The 18024-nt window shown below is 38.5% G+C and overlaps 1 protein-coding gene across 1 annotated transcript in view; it reads left to right on the top strand.

The window, feature by feature from the left end:
- cacna1ba (calcium channel, voltage-dependent, N type, alpha 1B subunit, a) overlaps nt 1-15742 on the top strand; it is a 213345-nt gene extending 197603 nt beyond the window's left edge. The window contains 5 exon segments of the mRNA XM_041787071.1: nt 270-389; nt 6160-6198; nt 8549-8777; nt 11647-11864; nt 15125-15742. Of these exon segments, the coding sequence (XP_041643005.1) occupies nt 270-389; nt 6160-6198; nt 8549-8777; nt 11647-11864; nt 15125-15679 (1161 nt within the window). The 3' untranslated portion in view covers nt 15680-15742.
- Nucleotides 15743-18024: the final 2282 nt, after the last annotated feature.

The following is an 18024-nucleotide window of genomic DNA, read 5'->3' as shown; positions in this document are numbered from 1 at the left end:
TAAATCTTATACTTTTGGAAAGCATCTTTATTTCCCTTCTGAATGGTTCCACATTTATAAAGAACATTCTTTTGGGATGAGCAACAGAGCTGAGTATGTGGGTTACACCCATGAAAAATTTGCTAAATCTTCTCTGACTTAAAGCTTATTTTTTTATTGCTACTGACTCTTTTTTTAGATAGATACTACACAACTTTATAGAATTAACGCAACCACTTCCAACACCGCTACAGATTCTGTTTAAACTGTGTTTGTGTCTGTTTTTTCAGGAGTCAGTGGAGATGAGGAAGATGGAGACCAGTGTCAGCAGTACGATCCCGGCCCCGGTTTCAGGTCTGGAGAATCAGGGCAGAGCTGCTTCAATGCCTCGACTCAATGCTGAGCTGCAGGTAACCCTTCTGTCTTTATCACACCTCTGTTCACTCTGAAAACAAACTCTGATTCAGTGTTTATTTCCATACCAGCACCCCTTGCCCTCATCACTTAGCACTACCCCTACAATTTACACATTCACATCCAGGGGTAGGGCATCCTAACCTTGCAAAGCAGATGGGTCCGCTCGTTTCTGTGTATCTCACTGGTGAATCCTTCTTGAACAGCTCTCATCTGAACAGATTGGGCCCGGTTAGAAAGTGGCAGGACCAATCAGCATGGTTTGAGGAGTAAGAGGCAGTTCTTCCGGGCACGGCCGAGTTGTGACGTAGCAGGCAGAGACAAGAGGCTGGTGCAATTATGGTGGATAAGATTAGCGTGGATGCTCCTATAGTGTCAATTTTATCAGAACTTGAAGACATTTCTTTGTTTAAAGAAGAACAAAGAACCGCATTAAGTTATTTTCTTTGCAAAAACAACAAAAGCCGGTACTGACATGTCTACAGTCGCCATGGTTCACATTATGCAGTTCTCTATGAAGTTTACTCCTCGGTTGCACCACACACCTATGACGTCACTTGTTTTGTTGCTCTAATTGGCCTTTGCATATGAAGGAGAGCATGTAAACAGACATAAAAGCTTTCTATCTTTATTTTAACTTCACAGTAAATGCAGTACTAACCGTTATGTATTTCCATTTTTCACCTCATCATCTGGGTATCAGGAACACGCTGTGCCACAGCCTGTGTCACAGATCAGGTTTTAGATGGTTTAAAGCAGTGGTTCTCAAATGGTCAGCCCCAGGACCCACCATTCTCCTGTTGTGACCCCAATTACCAAAAATTTCAAACAAACACATGTTTATTAAGTGAAAAATGTGAGAGACCCCAGGCTGCAGACATCATACATCTGTTAACCATGCACACTTTGACATCTATAAATGCATGCACCATCTATAAGGCCAGTCCTGACTACAAAATTATCCGTTCAAAATATCAAAACTGATCATAAATGTAGAAATATAAACATAAACAGAAATAATAATTTGAACCAGCAGCCAGTTAGCTGGGAAAAGATTTCAACTATTTAAATAAATGCAGAACCTTTAGAGATGTTTAACTTGAAATAGCCACTTTATGAGAAATGTTACAAACATTATTCCTTGGTTGTAAATATCCAAGTTGATCACAAATGTTGACTCCATAATTTTAAACTCTAAAAATCTGTTAAGTCTTAAAACTTGCGAAAACGACACTTAGAAGGACCACTTTCACAAGCGAGTCCTCTTGATTAACAGATCTACAACTGTGACCTTCGAGTGTTCATGCATTTATGGATGTCTGATGCCAGGCTCTACTGAAAAATGTTGTGGTTTGAATCCTGGACAGGTCAACATACTGTATATGACAAGGACAAAGCTACTACCCCATTTTCCCATGATAACAAATACATTTTTGCTAATTTACCAGAGGAATTACTTCATTTTCATGGGAAAAACAGCTTTGTCATTGCAAGAAAAGGAGATGCAAGAGTTAAAAATATTGAGAAGGTGTTTAGAAATACCCATTATCACAGTAAAACTGAGAACAAGATGTTTCTGTCCTTTAAGAACTTCAGTAACTCTTAACTTTTTACCACAGTTTTTCCCAAACACACTTTCTTGACCCATTAACAACAACTCTGGGTCCTGACATGGGTGGGAAATTAGCACCAGCCAATGCAGATATTTTTGAGCAGTTTCTGGGAAATTTTCTCAACCTACCAGCTACTGGGGCAGGTAGATAAAAGTAATGTAACAGAAAGATTTTGTGATGGAAAACAGTACAGAGTCGATTTTTTTGCTTGTTTCTACCAACTTTATGATCAGAACTGAGCAGACCTAATCACTTAATTACTGAAGGACCCTGCCTGCTTCTCCCTGTGTCAGAGCTGCTGTCAAATGTTCACAGTCGGCTGTCATATGAATAGTGCTGCCACAGGTTTGCCTGCTTGAAGTGTCTTTAAACTGAAATTTTGCTTGTTTTATGGCCAGGATAGTTCAACATTTTGTTAAATATTTTGGGCATGATTATTGCAATCTCACCTGGCGTAAGATTGCAAGATTCATGCACAAAATATTTCATTCTCTGAAGTCTGTCACTCATAATGCTGGAAAATGCTGCTTGAATTTATAGTGGCACTATATGCCACACAGCAAAGGTTTGGATGGGTACGGGACACACTGGTCGAAAACAAATTCTAAAATGAGCAACAGTTTGGCTCTTTGGTGCTCAAACTCCAACTTAATTTACTGATCTTGACTGAGAAACAACGTCTTGAATACTATTCTATAATACTAAACTCTAATACTAAATACAATAATTCTTGACTTTCATATTATACCTCATTTCATTACACTGCTTTTTAAATTAAAGTGGTTGGTAAAAAATGTAAGTGGCTGTTAGATTTTTGAATCCACCAGCCAAAGTGGCAGGAAGGCAAAAAAAGAGTTAGTTTCCAACCCTGGTCCTGACACACCAGTTTAGAACCACTGTTTTAAAGTGCAATCATTTTTCTGCATCATCACTGCCTGAACACTAATAATGATACTAATAATAATAATAATGCTAAAAATATTGCACCTTTAAAAACAAATACCTACAAATTGCTTTAACAGACAGCAAAGGCAAAAATTGGAGCACATTTATTTTTTTCCATTTACACACGAGAGCGCATGAATAATATTGACAGCTGCTGCAGCTAGGCTGCTAGCCTAAACACTTTATAACTTAACACTATTACAGTACTTAAGCTTTAGTAAATACTTAACTCATTATTTATAAGGCATTATTTGAATGTCTGTTGTAGACATTTTAAAACCTTATTTATGTATAAACAAAGCATTTGTAAATATTAAACTCATTTTTAGTTAAGCATTATAAATCAATTTATAGGCAATTTTTTCCCTGAGTTTATTTTATGATAAAAAAAAAAAAGCATAGAATTAAGATGCAAACTTCCTGCAGTCTTCTCCAGAAGAGTCTTGGTGTTTCTGTAATGTGTCTTATCAGCTGATGTTAGACTAGTTTGGTCTTTATGTCAAACCAGACAGGAGGGCCAAACCTCTCACTCTCTGCTGATGCCAGCTTCTTGAGAACCCAGGTGTGGGGGAACATGTAAGCCCCCTCATCGCTCTTCACAGTCCTTTGGGGCTATCTATCTGTGGAACTTGTTGCTCTTTGAATGGGTGACCTTGGTGTTTTCTCAGTCCATGGTGTGATTTTGCAGTGGCACAGTTGTCCTGTCAATCTAGATGAAAGGCTGATTAGACACGCCACAGTCACATCGTGGGTCTACAGGAAATCAAAAATGTCGAGATAACAAAGCTTTACATGTGTTTTAAAAAGAATATATTTCATGGTGAGGGTATGAACCTTTGGGATCTTTTTAATTTATCTGTCATTTATAAACACAACTTTAAATGCTTTGTTGATGAGTCAGTAAAGAGGGTTGGGGTTCGGCCTACTCATGCATCCAATGCACTTATGAAAGCATTTCTAGCTGTGTTTATTAATAACAAAAAACTGATAATACTTTATTGATGATAAACCAGCTTGACTAGTTAGTGAATATGTTCGAGTTTTAGTTATTATCCTATCTGGCTTCAGAAATGATCATAAAATCTTTTTAACATGTTATTGTTGTTAAATATTAATACTGCATCACACCTTGACTACACCCCTTTTCCTTACATTTTAAGCTCTCGGCCGTGTTTGGACGCCCTGTCTTTAACAGGATGGAAAGTTGTTGAACAGTTTCACATGGAGGTGAAACGACACAAAAAGCATTACTCCTGAAAAAAGCTTTAAGGCTATCTGACTCACTCATCATCCTGTTAAGACTGAAACCCCTAAATGAATCTTTCACTGGATCCTACCAAATATGATAAGCTTCTCATTTCCTGAGTGATGTTGATGTTGATCGATTCGTGCATTTAAAGTGCATTCCTTTCACAGCCACATTGAAGCTGTTGTTGATCCTACCCTCAGTGCAGAGGAGAAGACTACAGTAATCAGATTAGACTCTGGCAGGCGGCCAGCTTTTTGTCCTGTATCGTTTTTCTCCCTCTGCCAGCCGAAAAGATGATAGTCGCTCCAAATGGCTGTGGGCCCAAGAATCAGGGGGGAGAGGGAGATAGTAATTGGGTTACAGAGGAGGAGAGAGAATCTGGAGAGGGGGATTAATGAAAGGATGTGAGGACCGAGGGCGGGAGGCTGCCTTGTTGACTTGCTGTCTTATTTTTCTCACCTTTTGGAAAAGAGGGCAGGAAATCCTTCAGCCAATTCAATTAATGCTGGCCTTTTGGAAATTGCCTGCTGCTGCTGCTGAGGATGATGGGAACTGTACGGTGAAGTCTGAGCTCTTCGGCGTCAACTTCAATCACAGGACTTTATCTTTCACTCTTTTTAGATTGCTTTTTTTCTGCTTAATTTGAGCTCAGCTTTTTCCCTGGGATCAGGAGGCGACATGTGTACAGACGCTCTCCTCTTTAAGATCCTTCTTTGTGCTCTGCTGACATCCAAAACCTCTCTGAGGACAAAGCTCACTCTCAGTTCCTTCTTACCAGGCGATATGGGGCATAAGATCCTGATATAGCAGTTTCATCACCTTTTAATACCGTATGTGCAGAAGCCCGTTTTAATTTAAAGGCTATGCTTTTGTCAGACTTTTGTCAGATAAGGAGCTCAAACAGAGAGAATTAAAGCTGATATGTCCTTAGAGATAAGTGTAAGCCTCTAGGATGTGCTGAAAGAAGCAGATAGTTAAAGTGTGGGCAGAAACATAGAATAATGTCTCCATTACATCCCGCAGTGCATCCTTAGTCTTACTGTCAGCCAGTGAAACCTGTTATAGCTGGAAATGGGAAATTGTTGAAAATGAAACCTGTAGTTGTGATACTAAGAGTTCTGAAAGTCAGGATAACTTGGGAGACTTGGAAGTGCAGAGGGTTAATTATCTGTTTGGTGCTGTTTGAATCATACAAGCCAGAATTCCCCAAAATATTGGGACAAGGTAAAATGTGAACAAAAACAGAATACAGAGATTTGTAAGTCTTTTTAAACATATATTCAGTTAAATACAGAAATTGTTTAATGTTTTGGAAATATACACAGATTCTTAGTTTGATCTGAAAAAAAAGCATCTGAAAATAACAGACCTAATGGGCTACAAAGCATCACACCACTGATTTCTTTTAGGCTTTTGCCAGCGCAGGAGAAGGGATTTAAAAGTGGGCATACTCACTGCATTAAACCACTATCCACGTTTGCATACAAACAAGCAAACTAATAAACTAATAAATATAATTTAAAAAATGCATTTTCCACCAAGAAGTTGACTATTTCCTTGTCAGTCCTCAAGTTAGCTTTATAACCCTTTCTAATGAAGACATCTAGCCATGGCCTATAGACACCTAGGCAACAGTTAAACACACATACAAATACTCTGCATTTCGTACACAACGGGCTGTAGACACTAGCAGTGTCATATCTGTCCGGGGGCAGCCAAAGGGCAGCAAACCCAGCTTTTACATAATGCTTGAAGTAGAGGACCACAGCACAGTGTTGAAGACCCACAAAACTCCCATTTTTTGCCATTAGACATATCTATAACCTCTAGATTGATTTCATATCCCTTAACTGTCAGTCATCTTGTTTTAAAATAAAACTGTCACTGATTTGCTTACTAACTTGTGTCCTTTTCTTCTTCTGTTCTTTTTCTGTTTTTCATCCCTCTCCCGCAAAACAGCGGAGTCAGTCACGCCACTCTCCAGGGACCCAACTAGCTGTATGTATACTCTCACACAACATATACCTCTTTTTAACTCTTTATGACCTACCATAGAAGGCAAAAAACAAAATAAAATGTAATTGTATTTAATTTGCCAGCATGCTTTAAAAAATTAATTATTTACAGTCGTGCAATCAAAACTGTATGTGTGCCAGATACTTTTAAGCATACATATGTTTGCAGAAGACCATGTTGAAACAATAACAAGTGCAACTTGACCTGGACGAAAACAATGCAATAGGTTCATGCAGACAAAACTTCATCGTACGTCATCACGTAAACTTCAAGTAGGAAGTGCTGTGAAAAGCAGCAGTCTGTATTATATTATAGTATATTGTTTTTGATGTGTGCACTTTTTACTAAATCTCTGCAAAAGGAGGAAGGATATTTCTAGACGGAAGCAGTACTCTGGGACACATTGAAGGTGTGATATGTTAGTGTTACTCCTCCGGTTTTATTTGCAAAATGAATTACTGCTCTGTCTCATTTGGTTGCAATTCTATCTGTGGTTAAAAAAAGATATGCAGTGGAAGTGTGGGCGCTCCTGCAGGTCTTTAAGGGCTATGGTTTGAAACTGTGCACATGTTTGTGGTTATTTATTCATGAAGTCCTAAATACACAGTTACAGTGTAATGTGAAATTAACTTGTGGATGATTTGGAGATTTTAACTGATATATGACCCTGATGTTGGTATTGGAAAAGACACATATCTGCTTACTTTATGGTAGTTTGAACAGCCAGTGCTGTAAGTTAGAACTCTTACATGGATGACACTTTTACCCAGTCTCTTTCTTATTGTTTAATCATGAAGTCAATGATATCTTGAAGTAATTTTGGTAGACAGCCACTCCTGGGAAGGTTCACCACTGTTCAAAGTTTTCTCCATTTGTGGATAGTGGTTCTCAGCGTGGTTCGCTGGAGTCCCAAAGCCTTAAAAACAGAATGAAATGAGTCAGACGGACGGAATAGAATGAAGAGAATAAAAAATTCTCTGTGATTGGACAAACATTCTGTCCGTCACGTTCATGAGGAGCTAAGTCAGAACAAGACATAATGAGGTAGTAAACATGCTCAGCTCCAGCGCTTTCCTAAGCTATACAGGCTAGAGCTCCTATAGTGTGGCTGAGATGTGAAATTTGCAGGTAGCTAAAAGTCCTGCTGAAACCCTGAAGATGCTATGCAAAAACAACTTCTCTGCTAAGAGAAGCTTTCAGTATGGCTCTTTGCTCTTGTTTTGATAAATGTGGTCAGGGTCTGATTAAACTGCCACTTATTTACAGCTACATCCAAGCTAATCACTATCGAGTCAACGGCAGAAGCCGTTGTATACACTAGCTTACAGTACAACTCAACCCCACTGGTAATGACCACAAACTCATACCGAAGTTCTGCACAGACATTGTGTACTGGAGCTTTGCAGGATGGATTTTCCTGATAACAGTCTAGCAAATCCATCTGCTTTCTAGTCAGAGTCCAGGGAATTACCTTTTCACATAGGGCCAAGTAGGTTTGGATGGCTTTTTTCCCTTTATAAATAAAATTAGAATTTAAAATCTGCATTTTGTATTTACTCAGGTTATCTTTGTCTAATATTTAACTTTGTTTAATGATCTGAAAATTTTAAGCATGACAAATGTGCAAAGATATAAGGTAATCCCACCCAGTCTTTGGTTTGTGATCTTCCTATGTCTGAAAACATGGAATCTGATGCCTCATTCATCTGCTCTACCTTAAAGCCTAGAAAATACCAATAATTCTTAAGGAGACATGACAATTTTTTATCCTAGAGCCCCAAATTTCTCTTGTAATAGCTTATATAAGGCAACCTGTCCTGCTTATGTGTTGCTCAACTTATGGAGGTGACAGGAGTATTAACAGGACCGAATTTTTGTGAGAAAATTAAAAAAAAAACTTGAATAATCTCCTAAATTCACAGCATGTTGTTATACATGTGATATTCCACTTTGTTGCCTCTTAAAGTCTTTCAGAATGAGACTTCTAGTTCCCTTTTTCACATTTACCTATATCTGCTTGCAACATTTTGCTATCAGCTGCCTGCACCTTGACAAGATGAATTGCAGGCAGCATCATCAGACAGCCTGTTTCCAGTAGCGATGGCCATTTCAGACAGCTGCAACCATTCTAAAATAGTCTTGTCACACTGGGAATCTTTGGTCTGAACTGGGCATAAGATGTCACAATGAGCTTGTATTTTACATTCAGCCTTCGGCACAAATGTTTCACTTAGACCACAGAGGACTATGGTATGTCACTTTTTTAGTTTTAAAACAGTCTGTTAGATATAATACACCCAAAGCCACGGTGTCTCTCTTCAATCTCCATCAGACTGTCCCTGATGCAAGCCCTATGAAGCGTTCAGCCTCCACTGTGGCACCACAGCGGCCCCAAGAGGTCAATCTGAGGGACTACACCTTGGAAAAACCCAGCCAGGACCGACCCCACCACCATCACCACCACCACCGCTGCCATCACCGCAGAGACAGAGAGAGAGACAGAGAGAAGAGGCAAAGATCTCTGGATACACCTATAGGTGGACAAGCTCCCGCCTCTACTGGTAGGTCAGCTCCTCTACACACAGTCTGACTGCAGGGTTTAGAGGATTTATAGAGCCAAGTGAAAAGGAGGACTCAAAACATAAATGTATGCAAAGTCCTTAACCACTGGGCTCTCAATCAGAAAAAAACAAATATGACATTGAACAGTGAACATGACAGGTTCTAAACTCGGCTGTATATGACAGCCATAATGTCATTTTCATCATTTACCATCCATTGAATCTAATTCCATCACCACCTCTGTGTCAAAGATGGACACAACTCCTAATGTGCTGCAGAGTGAGTGCTGACCCCCTGCTGGGTCTCAGCTGTGTTAAAAGCTCAGTCGGAGCTCAGCTGTGAGGCTGCAGCTCCACACATATGCTCTTTATTACTCAGATAAAAGAGACTGACGGACATGGACAGTCCATAACTCAGTAAGTTATTGGCAGCGTCTCTGCAGGGTGAGGCAGTGGAGAAAGAAAAATGTCAGCAGAGAGGGTAAAAACGCTTTTGGTGTTACAGTCTGTCTGAAACCTGCTGCACTGTTCTCTATCAGCATGATCGAGAGAGTGAAGATACCAAGCAACTTTAGAGGGTTTTTTGTAAGTTTATCTATAATATAAAGCACTGATCATCAACTGGCGGCCCGGGGGCCAAGTCAGGCCCCCCAAAGCTTCCTGTCTGGCCCCCAGAAGATCATTAAATTCAGAAAAGCAGGAAAAGAAGATGTTGTGGTTTTAAGAGTATCTTTTGGCTTTAAATGTCTGTAGCTGTTAAATCCACCCCAAAAGCAATTAATATTCAAATAGTTTTAGAATGATTTCACATTTGATTTGTTTTTACAGAAATTCACTTGTCAGCCATTATAAGTAAATATTTAAAAAATGTGTTAAATCTGGCAAAAATGGCCATCTAAAGTAGTGAAAAGGGGTTAGAGAGTGGCACAAATGGGTGATAAGATCCAAATGGGTTGTAGGGTGGCACAAAGGGACAAAAACTTGCAGGAAAAGTGGTAAGAAGAGGTTAAAATGTGGCAAACCATTAGTAATAAAGGAAATAGGGTAAAAAGTGGTAAAAATTGTGACAAAAGTAATAAAAAACAGCAAAAATAGACAAAAAGGTGCAAAAATGGAAAAATGAGTGATAAGACAGGCAAGAAAAGTGGTTTAAAGGAGTTAAAGAATGGCAAAAAGTTGGGTTAAAGAGGCAAAAATGGTCAAAAAGTATCAAAAATGGGTTAGAAGTGGCAAAATGGTGCAAAAGTAGCCAATGGCAAAGTAGTAAAAAGGCAGGAAAGTGGGTAAATGGGTGATAAAATAGCAAAAAGTGCCAAAAATTGGTTGAAATTGGCAAGGTGAAAAAATAACCAATGGCAAAGTAGTGAAACTGCAGGAAAGTGCGTTTTAAGAGTGATAAAATAGCAAAAATGGGTTAAATGTGGCACAAAATGTTGCAGAAATGGCAGAATGAAGCAGTGAAGTAGTGAAAAGTGTTAAACATGAGTTCATATTGGTGCTAAATCATAATTGTTGAGGGCCAGTTCTCTGGGATTTTCAGGAACCCAGCTAATTGTGTGGGCATGCCTTTCTCCTTGTGGTCTACGGCATTATATATTGGGATAGATCTCACTGGTAATGCCTAAAAATGTCCTGCATTTTGAAAGAAAATACAAGTACTAATAAGTTAATATGTTAATCAGAAAAAAAATATTAATTTAATTTTTCTTTATTTGTAAGTCTGGCCCCCAGAGACTGTGTCAAGAATAAATCTGGCCCTTGTGCAAATGTACTTCATGACCCCTGATATAAAGAATCATCTGAAGAGTAGATTAGATGTTCTGAAGTTTTAGTGATAACTCTTGGGGCTGTCAAAATTAACCATATTAATTGCAGTGTATTAAGGTGCATAATTTGTGCTTTAATTTTCTTGTTGATTAATGACATATTTTTTGTTTTTCTTAATGTCATATTTTACTTTGAAAACTCACAGACAGCTCAGCGAACAAGTCAGAAGTCATATTCACTTTGTTGTATAGAAAATTTACCTTCTTAACTGTTAACTTTTCCCTTTTTCATCTGTGATTTTTTTCTATATTTAAGTTCATATCATAAGCTTTGATCTACCAAAAAAGCAGTTCAGTATCCAAAAAGAAAGTCAGCTAAACTAAACTAAAAAATTAAATGTCTGTACTTTTGTAGACTTTCATCCTAGAGGTGATGAGATAGGGAGAATTCTCCTCTTCTGTTAGTTAGACTGGGTTATATGGCCTAAAATAAAATGGCGACATTTTTTGGCTATATCACGAACAATATATATTACAATATTTCAAAGTCTCCTCTAAATGTGTTGAATTCAGCCTTTTAATGCATAAAATGGCACAAGTATGATGATTAAAGATGACACTTCTATTGTTTTTTTTTTTTATTTACATGCAGAAAGGGTAAAAATCAGTTTCAAGTTAAATTTAGCACACTTTTTTTAATTTGAAAAAAAAATCACCCAAGCTTTTACAAATAAAATAGATAATGCAGTGACAGGTCTTCAGCTAAATAAAAAAAATGAGGAACTCTCACAGTCTTATTATTTATGGAAAGTTGTGAAATGTTATCTCTGTTATGTTTACTATTGTTGATTATAAAATCAGTTAAAGTGCACAAGGGCTTCTACCTCCTAGTTAATCCCTGAGTCAGAGTGGGCGTTTGTGACCTAATGACTTCAACCTTTGACCTCCAAAATCTTAAAAATCAAGACAGGACATTGACAGGAAGGCAGGCATTCAAAGCAATCATTGATGAAAACTTAAAATCAACACAAAACTTTGTTCTGTTCATCATCTACGACAGAGCACTATAACCTTCCAGCTCGCGTTATTGTCTTCCTCCTCAGGAGCAGCAGGAGAGCCAGCGTCAGACCCAGCTGCTTCCAGAGAGCGAGCTCACGACAGGGGACGCTCCCACGAGAGGAAACATCACCACTCCTCCGCGGATAAACAACGCTACTACTCCTGCGACCGCTACTGCGGCCGGGAACACTGCCACACCAAATCTGCCACCGCCAGCTGTGCCGCCTCCCCCAGCGAGGGGCAGGAAACCAGCAACAAGCAGGTGGGAGGACACGGACAGGAAGAATAGGACAAAGTCAGGCTTTTAGACCAGCTATAAGGAATTTCTGAACATATTATTAAGTTTAAACTTTATCTGAGAGTGTGTATCTTTATAAAATATTTAGAAATGTAGCTCTTTTAAAAGTATCGTAGGGCTCTAAATTTTGAAATCTATTGCAGCTTTTAATGTAAATATTACAGAAGTATTTTGTTAAAACTGTGTGGATCCTAATTAAAATGATAACTTTTTTAGATCAAGGCCTTTAGTTTCATAGCAGAGCAATTCATAGCTTTCACATGTCGTCACTCACTAATGGAACAAAAGGCTTCCTACTCCTGTACACTACAGAGAAGTTGACGGTCTTGGTTGACAGTTACATAGTTCAGCCAGTTTTATTTTTATTTTTTGTTAATGAAAGAAATTTGTTGCTTAACTGTATGCACTAACTCAGGGTTTCCCAACCATTTTTCCCCCTGAGGACCCAAGAGAAAAGAAAAAGTGACATACTGCCACCAAAAATCAACATAGATTTTAATTGTTTCACAAATAAAACCCTGAAAAAGGCCTATGCATGTTTTTCTTAGCAAAAGAACTTATTTAATATTATTATTATTATTAAAAGAACTTTGCATAAACTGCCTAATAATTGCTATTTTATGGTTTTAGTCAATATTAATTATATTAATAATATAATATATTTTGGCAGCCTCAGGCAAGACAAAGCCTTGCACCCCCCTAAGATCTTTGCCTTTGAATGCAGACATCCTAGGAAATCATAAGTACCAAAAACAAAAGGAACCCAGCTACACAGGAGGAGACCGAGAGGAACAAAAATTACAAAATTTAAGAGAAACACAGAGGAATAAAACCAACAAGAGAGTTAAAAACAGTGAAAGTCAGTACAATGTAAATAAACCCTTGGAGGTCCACTGGCTATTTTGCCATTTTTTTAATTTTCTTTTGACAAAGTAAACCACTTAGAAAATGTTTACTATGCTCGTGTTTGATATGATCTTTCTTGGCACTACCTCAACTTTTTAAAATAAAACTATAAGTTTAATTTACTGTACTAGATATAGGGCCTCCAAAAACACAACACCCCTCAAAGATTTTTAAAAATTTTTATTAAAAAAATATTGTCATTTTAAGAAAGAAATTACAATATGCTAAAATTGTGAAAAATTTACCAGTGCCTGTCCTGTACAGCATGGTCCACTGTCCCCTCTGTGTAACACTGATTTTTATATCAAATTAAAATGATCATATTTCCTGTTTTACTTGGCCTATTGAAATCAAACAAAAACTGACAGAAAGCTTAATGATCATGCTTTCCAAACTGAGTCATTGCAGTGCAAAATGTGTTTTTTTCATGGTGTCATGTGACAAAAGTAGAGCATGAAGAAATCACGCCGGTGTGATCACTGACCCCTAATAGCTATGGGGGCAACAATTAATAAATCAGGATAAAACAATCTCTTCTACCAGAAAGACAGTAAGACTGATAAATATTATAGCAAAGATATAATAAAGAGATGAATTCAAAGAGATAAAAGAGTCAAACACTTAAAGTTTAAATTAATATCTCAGTTTTTGTGGTTGTTAGATGATGTATATGTAATGTTTGTTGGAGATGGAGGATTAAAATGCTTGGTGTGGCAGCTCCACATAGTGTCTGTCACTGTCCTATCCCCCTTTCTGTCCTCCAGAATGATGCTAGTCACGTGACTGAAAGCTCTAAATTCACGGGTGAGAATTTTCAATATACACAATTCTTTTCTGGTTCTTTTGATCAAGATCTGATTTAGAATCGATTTTCAATTCCAAAAAATTCTCGATTCACAGTACGACTCCTATTTGATTAAAATATTACGTATTTTAGGACAAGCTCTAGTTTGTTGTGAACAAACGAAACCGCTTATTGTAATTTCATGTATAATAGGAAAATGGAAGGTATTTGATATAATGTAGTTTTTTAGTCTGTATTTGTTGCATTTTTTTTCAGCTGATCAAAATCTGTAAACACTGTCATGACCCGACTCAAAAAACCGAGGGAGACATACAGTTTAACTGAAAGTGAAAATGTTTTATTTCAACGTATTAATTAAAGGATTAACGACTGAATGAAATAACAACTAAACTAACATAGGAAACAACTAAACAAAAGCATAGTATAATGAGGAATCGCTGTGCCTGAGATCAGAGCGAGTGTGACGATTAACTGCCAGGCCTCATACACCTGAGGGGTCCGCCCAGGTGTGGTCGAACACCAACCACCAACCTGCAGGGAAAGACAAGACACCAGCATAGGGAGAACACACTCAGCAGCAGGCTCTAGAGGCAGGAGGCCGTCACAACCCCTTTCATAAAAACACAGTTCCTACCCTCCTACAATTCCCTACTAACCTAAATTTAAACCAAAATCAACCCAAAGGTAATCATCAGTAGTGAGATATAAAATGTGAGGTTTTGTTTTTTACTTTATGTTTTGTTTACTTTAGAATTTCCCCTTGTGGGACTAAGAAAGGATTATCTTATCTTGTCTTGTCTTACTTTTACAAGCCTAGCAATTTACAAAGACCTTGGTCCTTTAATGATCTGTTTTTCAACTTTTTTTTATCATCATTCACTCTAATTAATGATATATGTTAGAATTGATAATTAATTTCTAACACTATTTCCAATTCTTGCCTTTAGTCACTTAACCATTTTAACAATAGTTACAAGATAAACTGAGCCGATGCTTATCATTTATACCTCTGCCTGTGAAACTAGAGGCCAGATCTGTTTTTGAGCTCTTGGTTCTTATCAGAGTCCTTCCTACCTTCACGTTAAACATTAGTATACAGCATGTAGGTGTAGAAGAGGCAGATTAGAAGGAAAAAGAAAGACAACAGAATGGAGATGCCGTTTAAGTAGGCTATTCCTGTGAGCTCTCTGCATGATCTTACTGCTTCTTTCTCCTCTGTCAGCTCCAGTGCAGCCTCTCATGGCCTTTCACTTCTTTTCCCACTTTTCTCTTTTCATCATTTTCCATCCATTTCATCCGTCTGCCATTACTTCTCCATCTCCTCCTGTTCTTTCATTCTGTCCTCTCTGTCTGTGTTCTGTTTGTTCTCTCATCTTTGTGTCATCTCGTCTCACGTGTCGGTGTCTTTCCTTTCCTTCCTCGGTGACCTTGTTTCCTTTCCTTTTCCTTTCTTCTCTCACATATTTTCCTCATCGTTCTATCGTTTCAAATTGCTTGTCCAATTTTCATCCAGGGCAGTGGTTGGGTTAAAGGCAGCCCAGTGGCTTTGAGCTCCAGTTCTAGCACGCCAAGCCGCGGACGTCGGCAGCTCCCCCAGACCCCCCTCACCCCGCGGCCTGGGGTGGCCTACAAGACTGCCAATTCTTCCCCTGTGCACTTTGTGTCCAGCCAGGCCTCTCTGAGTCCTGGCCGGCTGAGTCGCGGCCTGTCGGAGCACAACGCCCTCCGTCACAGTGGCTCCCGTCACTTTCCCTGCCCCGTCACTCGAATCAGCTCCGAGCCCTTCCTGGGCCAGGGCCACGGCGAGGCCCTGGACAGCCTCTACGGCAGCCTCCGGGACCAGCTGGACGTCTTCCAGGACGAGGGGTCGCTGTCGCCCAACCCCCGCTCCGGACGCGCCTCTCGGACCGCACTGCCTCGCACGATGGGAGCCCTGCTTCCCGCTCCGCAGCAAAACCTTGGGGTGCCCAATGGGTACCACTTCAGCTTCGGGGGCAGCAGCAGCCCGGGTTCTGGCGGCAGGTCACCCAGGTATTACCAGGAGGCAGAGGAGGACGAATGGTGCTAGCATGGCTTTAAACCAACTTTTTTAATGCATTTTTGAGAATTTGTGATGAGTTTTATCATCTTCTTTGAAGGCTTTAGTTTACATCGTCACTGTGTGTTAATGCTGTATTTTAATCCTAACGTACAGAGGTAATGTTAGGGAGAACATCTCAACAGGTGGTGGTGGGAAATCTTTGAATGTGAACAAAAAGAGTCGAACTCATAAAAGAGCACGTAGCATCAGGAAACAGGAGAGCAGACCTTGTTCTGCTATCAGATGTCTTGGAGAAGTTTGGTTTGATTTAACGTCTAGCTTTGTTGACAACATCATGTTGACTCTCAAACAGCTTTAAATTATACCCATAGACTTCCCATTAATATTACAGAGGAGCATGATGGAGAGGTAAAGGGAGATTTCAGGATGTAGATAAATAACCACAGCTAAATACTAAAGTGCTGACACGTTTCACCAAGAATACAGAAATAAAAGTATGAATAAATAAACCTAATTATGTACACTGGACAAGCTGCTTTGCTCAAAACAAAAGTGTTTACTGAGGGCTTAATTTGGAGTGATTTTCCCTAAAACTGATTTACAAATACCAAAACCTTCAGGTTTTTTTTCTACCTATGATGGCTAGCAGAACATGTTGTTAACAAGACACTGTATGTTTTATTACTAGGGCTGATGAGACAAGCCTAGGTAAAACTATTGTTTTTAAATTGCAATCATCACTGACTTTGATGCTTAATCTTGATTAATCACATTTTTAATTCCATGTTTACTTTTGTTAATCAAAGCACAGGGTTTTAAGTCTATATTGACAATATGTTGTAGTTACTGTGTTAATGGAAATGAGATTAAGGCACCAAGTTTTAAAATTTGCCTTTTGATTGCAACAATTAAGGCAATTTTTCCTTTACGCCCACTGTGGTTCAGCTATAGCAGCAGGGCTGTAGCTCTCACAGAGATGCTATTTTCTTCAGCTTTTTTATCTGTAGAAATGTTTGTTTCCAGTGTTATTCTAATGTCATAATTTTCCATCCACCAAATGCTCCTTGTTTTCATGAAAAATGAAAGCAGGTTTTCCTCAGAACAGGAAGTACCCTTAGCTTAAGACAGCACAAACGAAAACATAAAATCATATTTTCCAAAATGTTCAATAAAGTGAAATCCAAAATTTGTTTCTTAACATACATTTAAAATATCATTAAAGAGATTCGTGTCAGAAAACAGTTAATTTATTCCCCGTCCCTGTGTCTTTTGCTCTGGCTAGAGCTCACTGTAAGGTCAGGGGTCAGGCTAATTGCTGTGGAGCTCTTCTATTTTTCACTTGAACCAGACACAGCAAGAACAAACATTTTACCTGCTGAAGGTGTGTTTTAATCCATATTTCACTTGTCTTTAAGTCCTGGGCAATTGACTATCTGTCTCCAAGCACCCGCAGTTTAACCCCTCATGTCTGTTAGCGTTGAAAAATAGTATAAAGTTAATAAAGTATTGATGACAAACTTGGTCTATTCCTCCCAAGTCCATCAGAATAAAAGGCTCCAATGCTTATTAAATTTTTTATTTTGACAAGCAACATCTGGAAATCTGTTTTCAGCAGCAACTTAACAAAGATTGCCTATAAAAACAAGACAGAGACATAACTCAGAAATTGATGCATAAGGTATACCTAAAGAGTTAAATACAGGATGAGGAAATGAAACTGAGACTTTATATCTCTAAACTGTCTGCCGTGACTTAAATGTGATTGTTTCTCTGGTGGCTTTAAAAAAACAGTTGTAGCATGGCAGAATAGGAGACTGTTGATTCCTCCAGTCAGGTTGTAGCTTTTTTTTAAATTTGAGAGAATCGTTTTTCTAGTGAGTTGGCATGGCTTCGGCTCATTCAACAGACACACCCACACCATCCTGGAGCAGATTTTACTGCCTTATTTTTTATAATTTTGAAGCTTAATTTTATACATTTAAATATGTTTTTCATGACTGAAACAGGCCTGGTGGCTCATTACACAGTGGCCTGTCAACCATCAAAATTAAATTATGGATTTTTATTTTAACTTTAAAGGGCCTTTAACAAAATCTGTCATCTTTATTGTTAAGCCTAAAGGGTTAGTGACACAGAGAATAACTAAACATGAACTCCTGAAAAGTATAACTGCTGTCACATTAATCTGAATGGTTGGATGTCAGTGAGTCATTTTGTACATGCATTTCACAAAAAGCACTTTGACACTGTCTCCTAGCTCTGAGTGACGAATCTGTCCACACTGGTGTCACAGAGCAGCAATCCTTGAAATAATTAATGAAGAAGTTTACATCATTAAGTCTCTTTTTTCATTGATTCATAACTCAGCGCAT

The sequence above is a fragment of the Cheilinus undulatus genome, linkage group 5, assembly GCF_018320785.1.
Source record: "Cheilinus undulatus linkage group 5, ASM1832078v1, whole genome shotgun sequence".
NCBI classification, from domain to species: domain Eukaryota; kingdom Metazoa; phylum Chordata; class Actinopteri; order Labriformes; family Labridae; genus Cheilinus; species Cheilinus undulatus.
The sequence above is the reverse complement of the archived record's forward strand: the minus strand, read 5'-3'. Positions and strand labels throughout refer to the sequence as shown.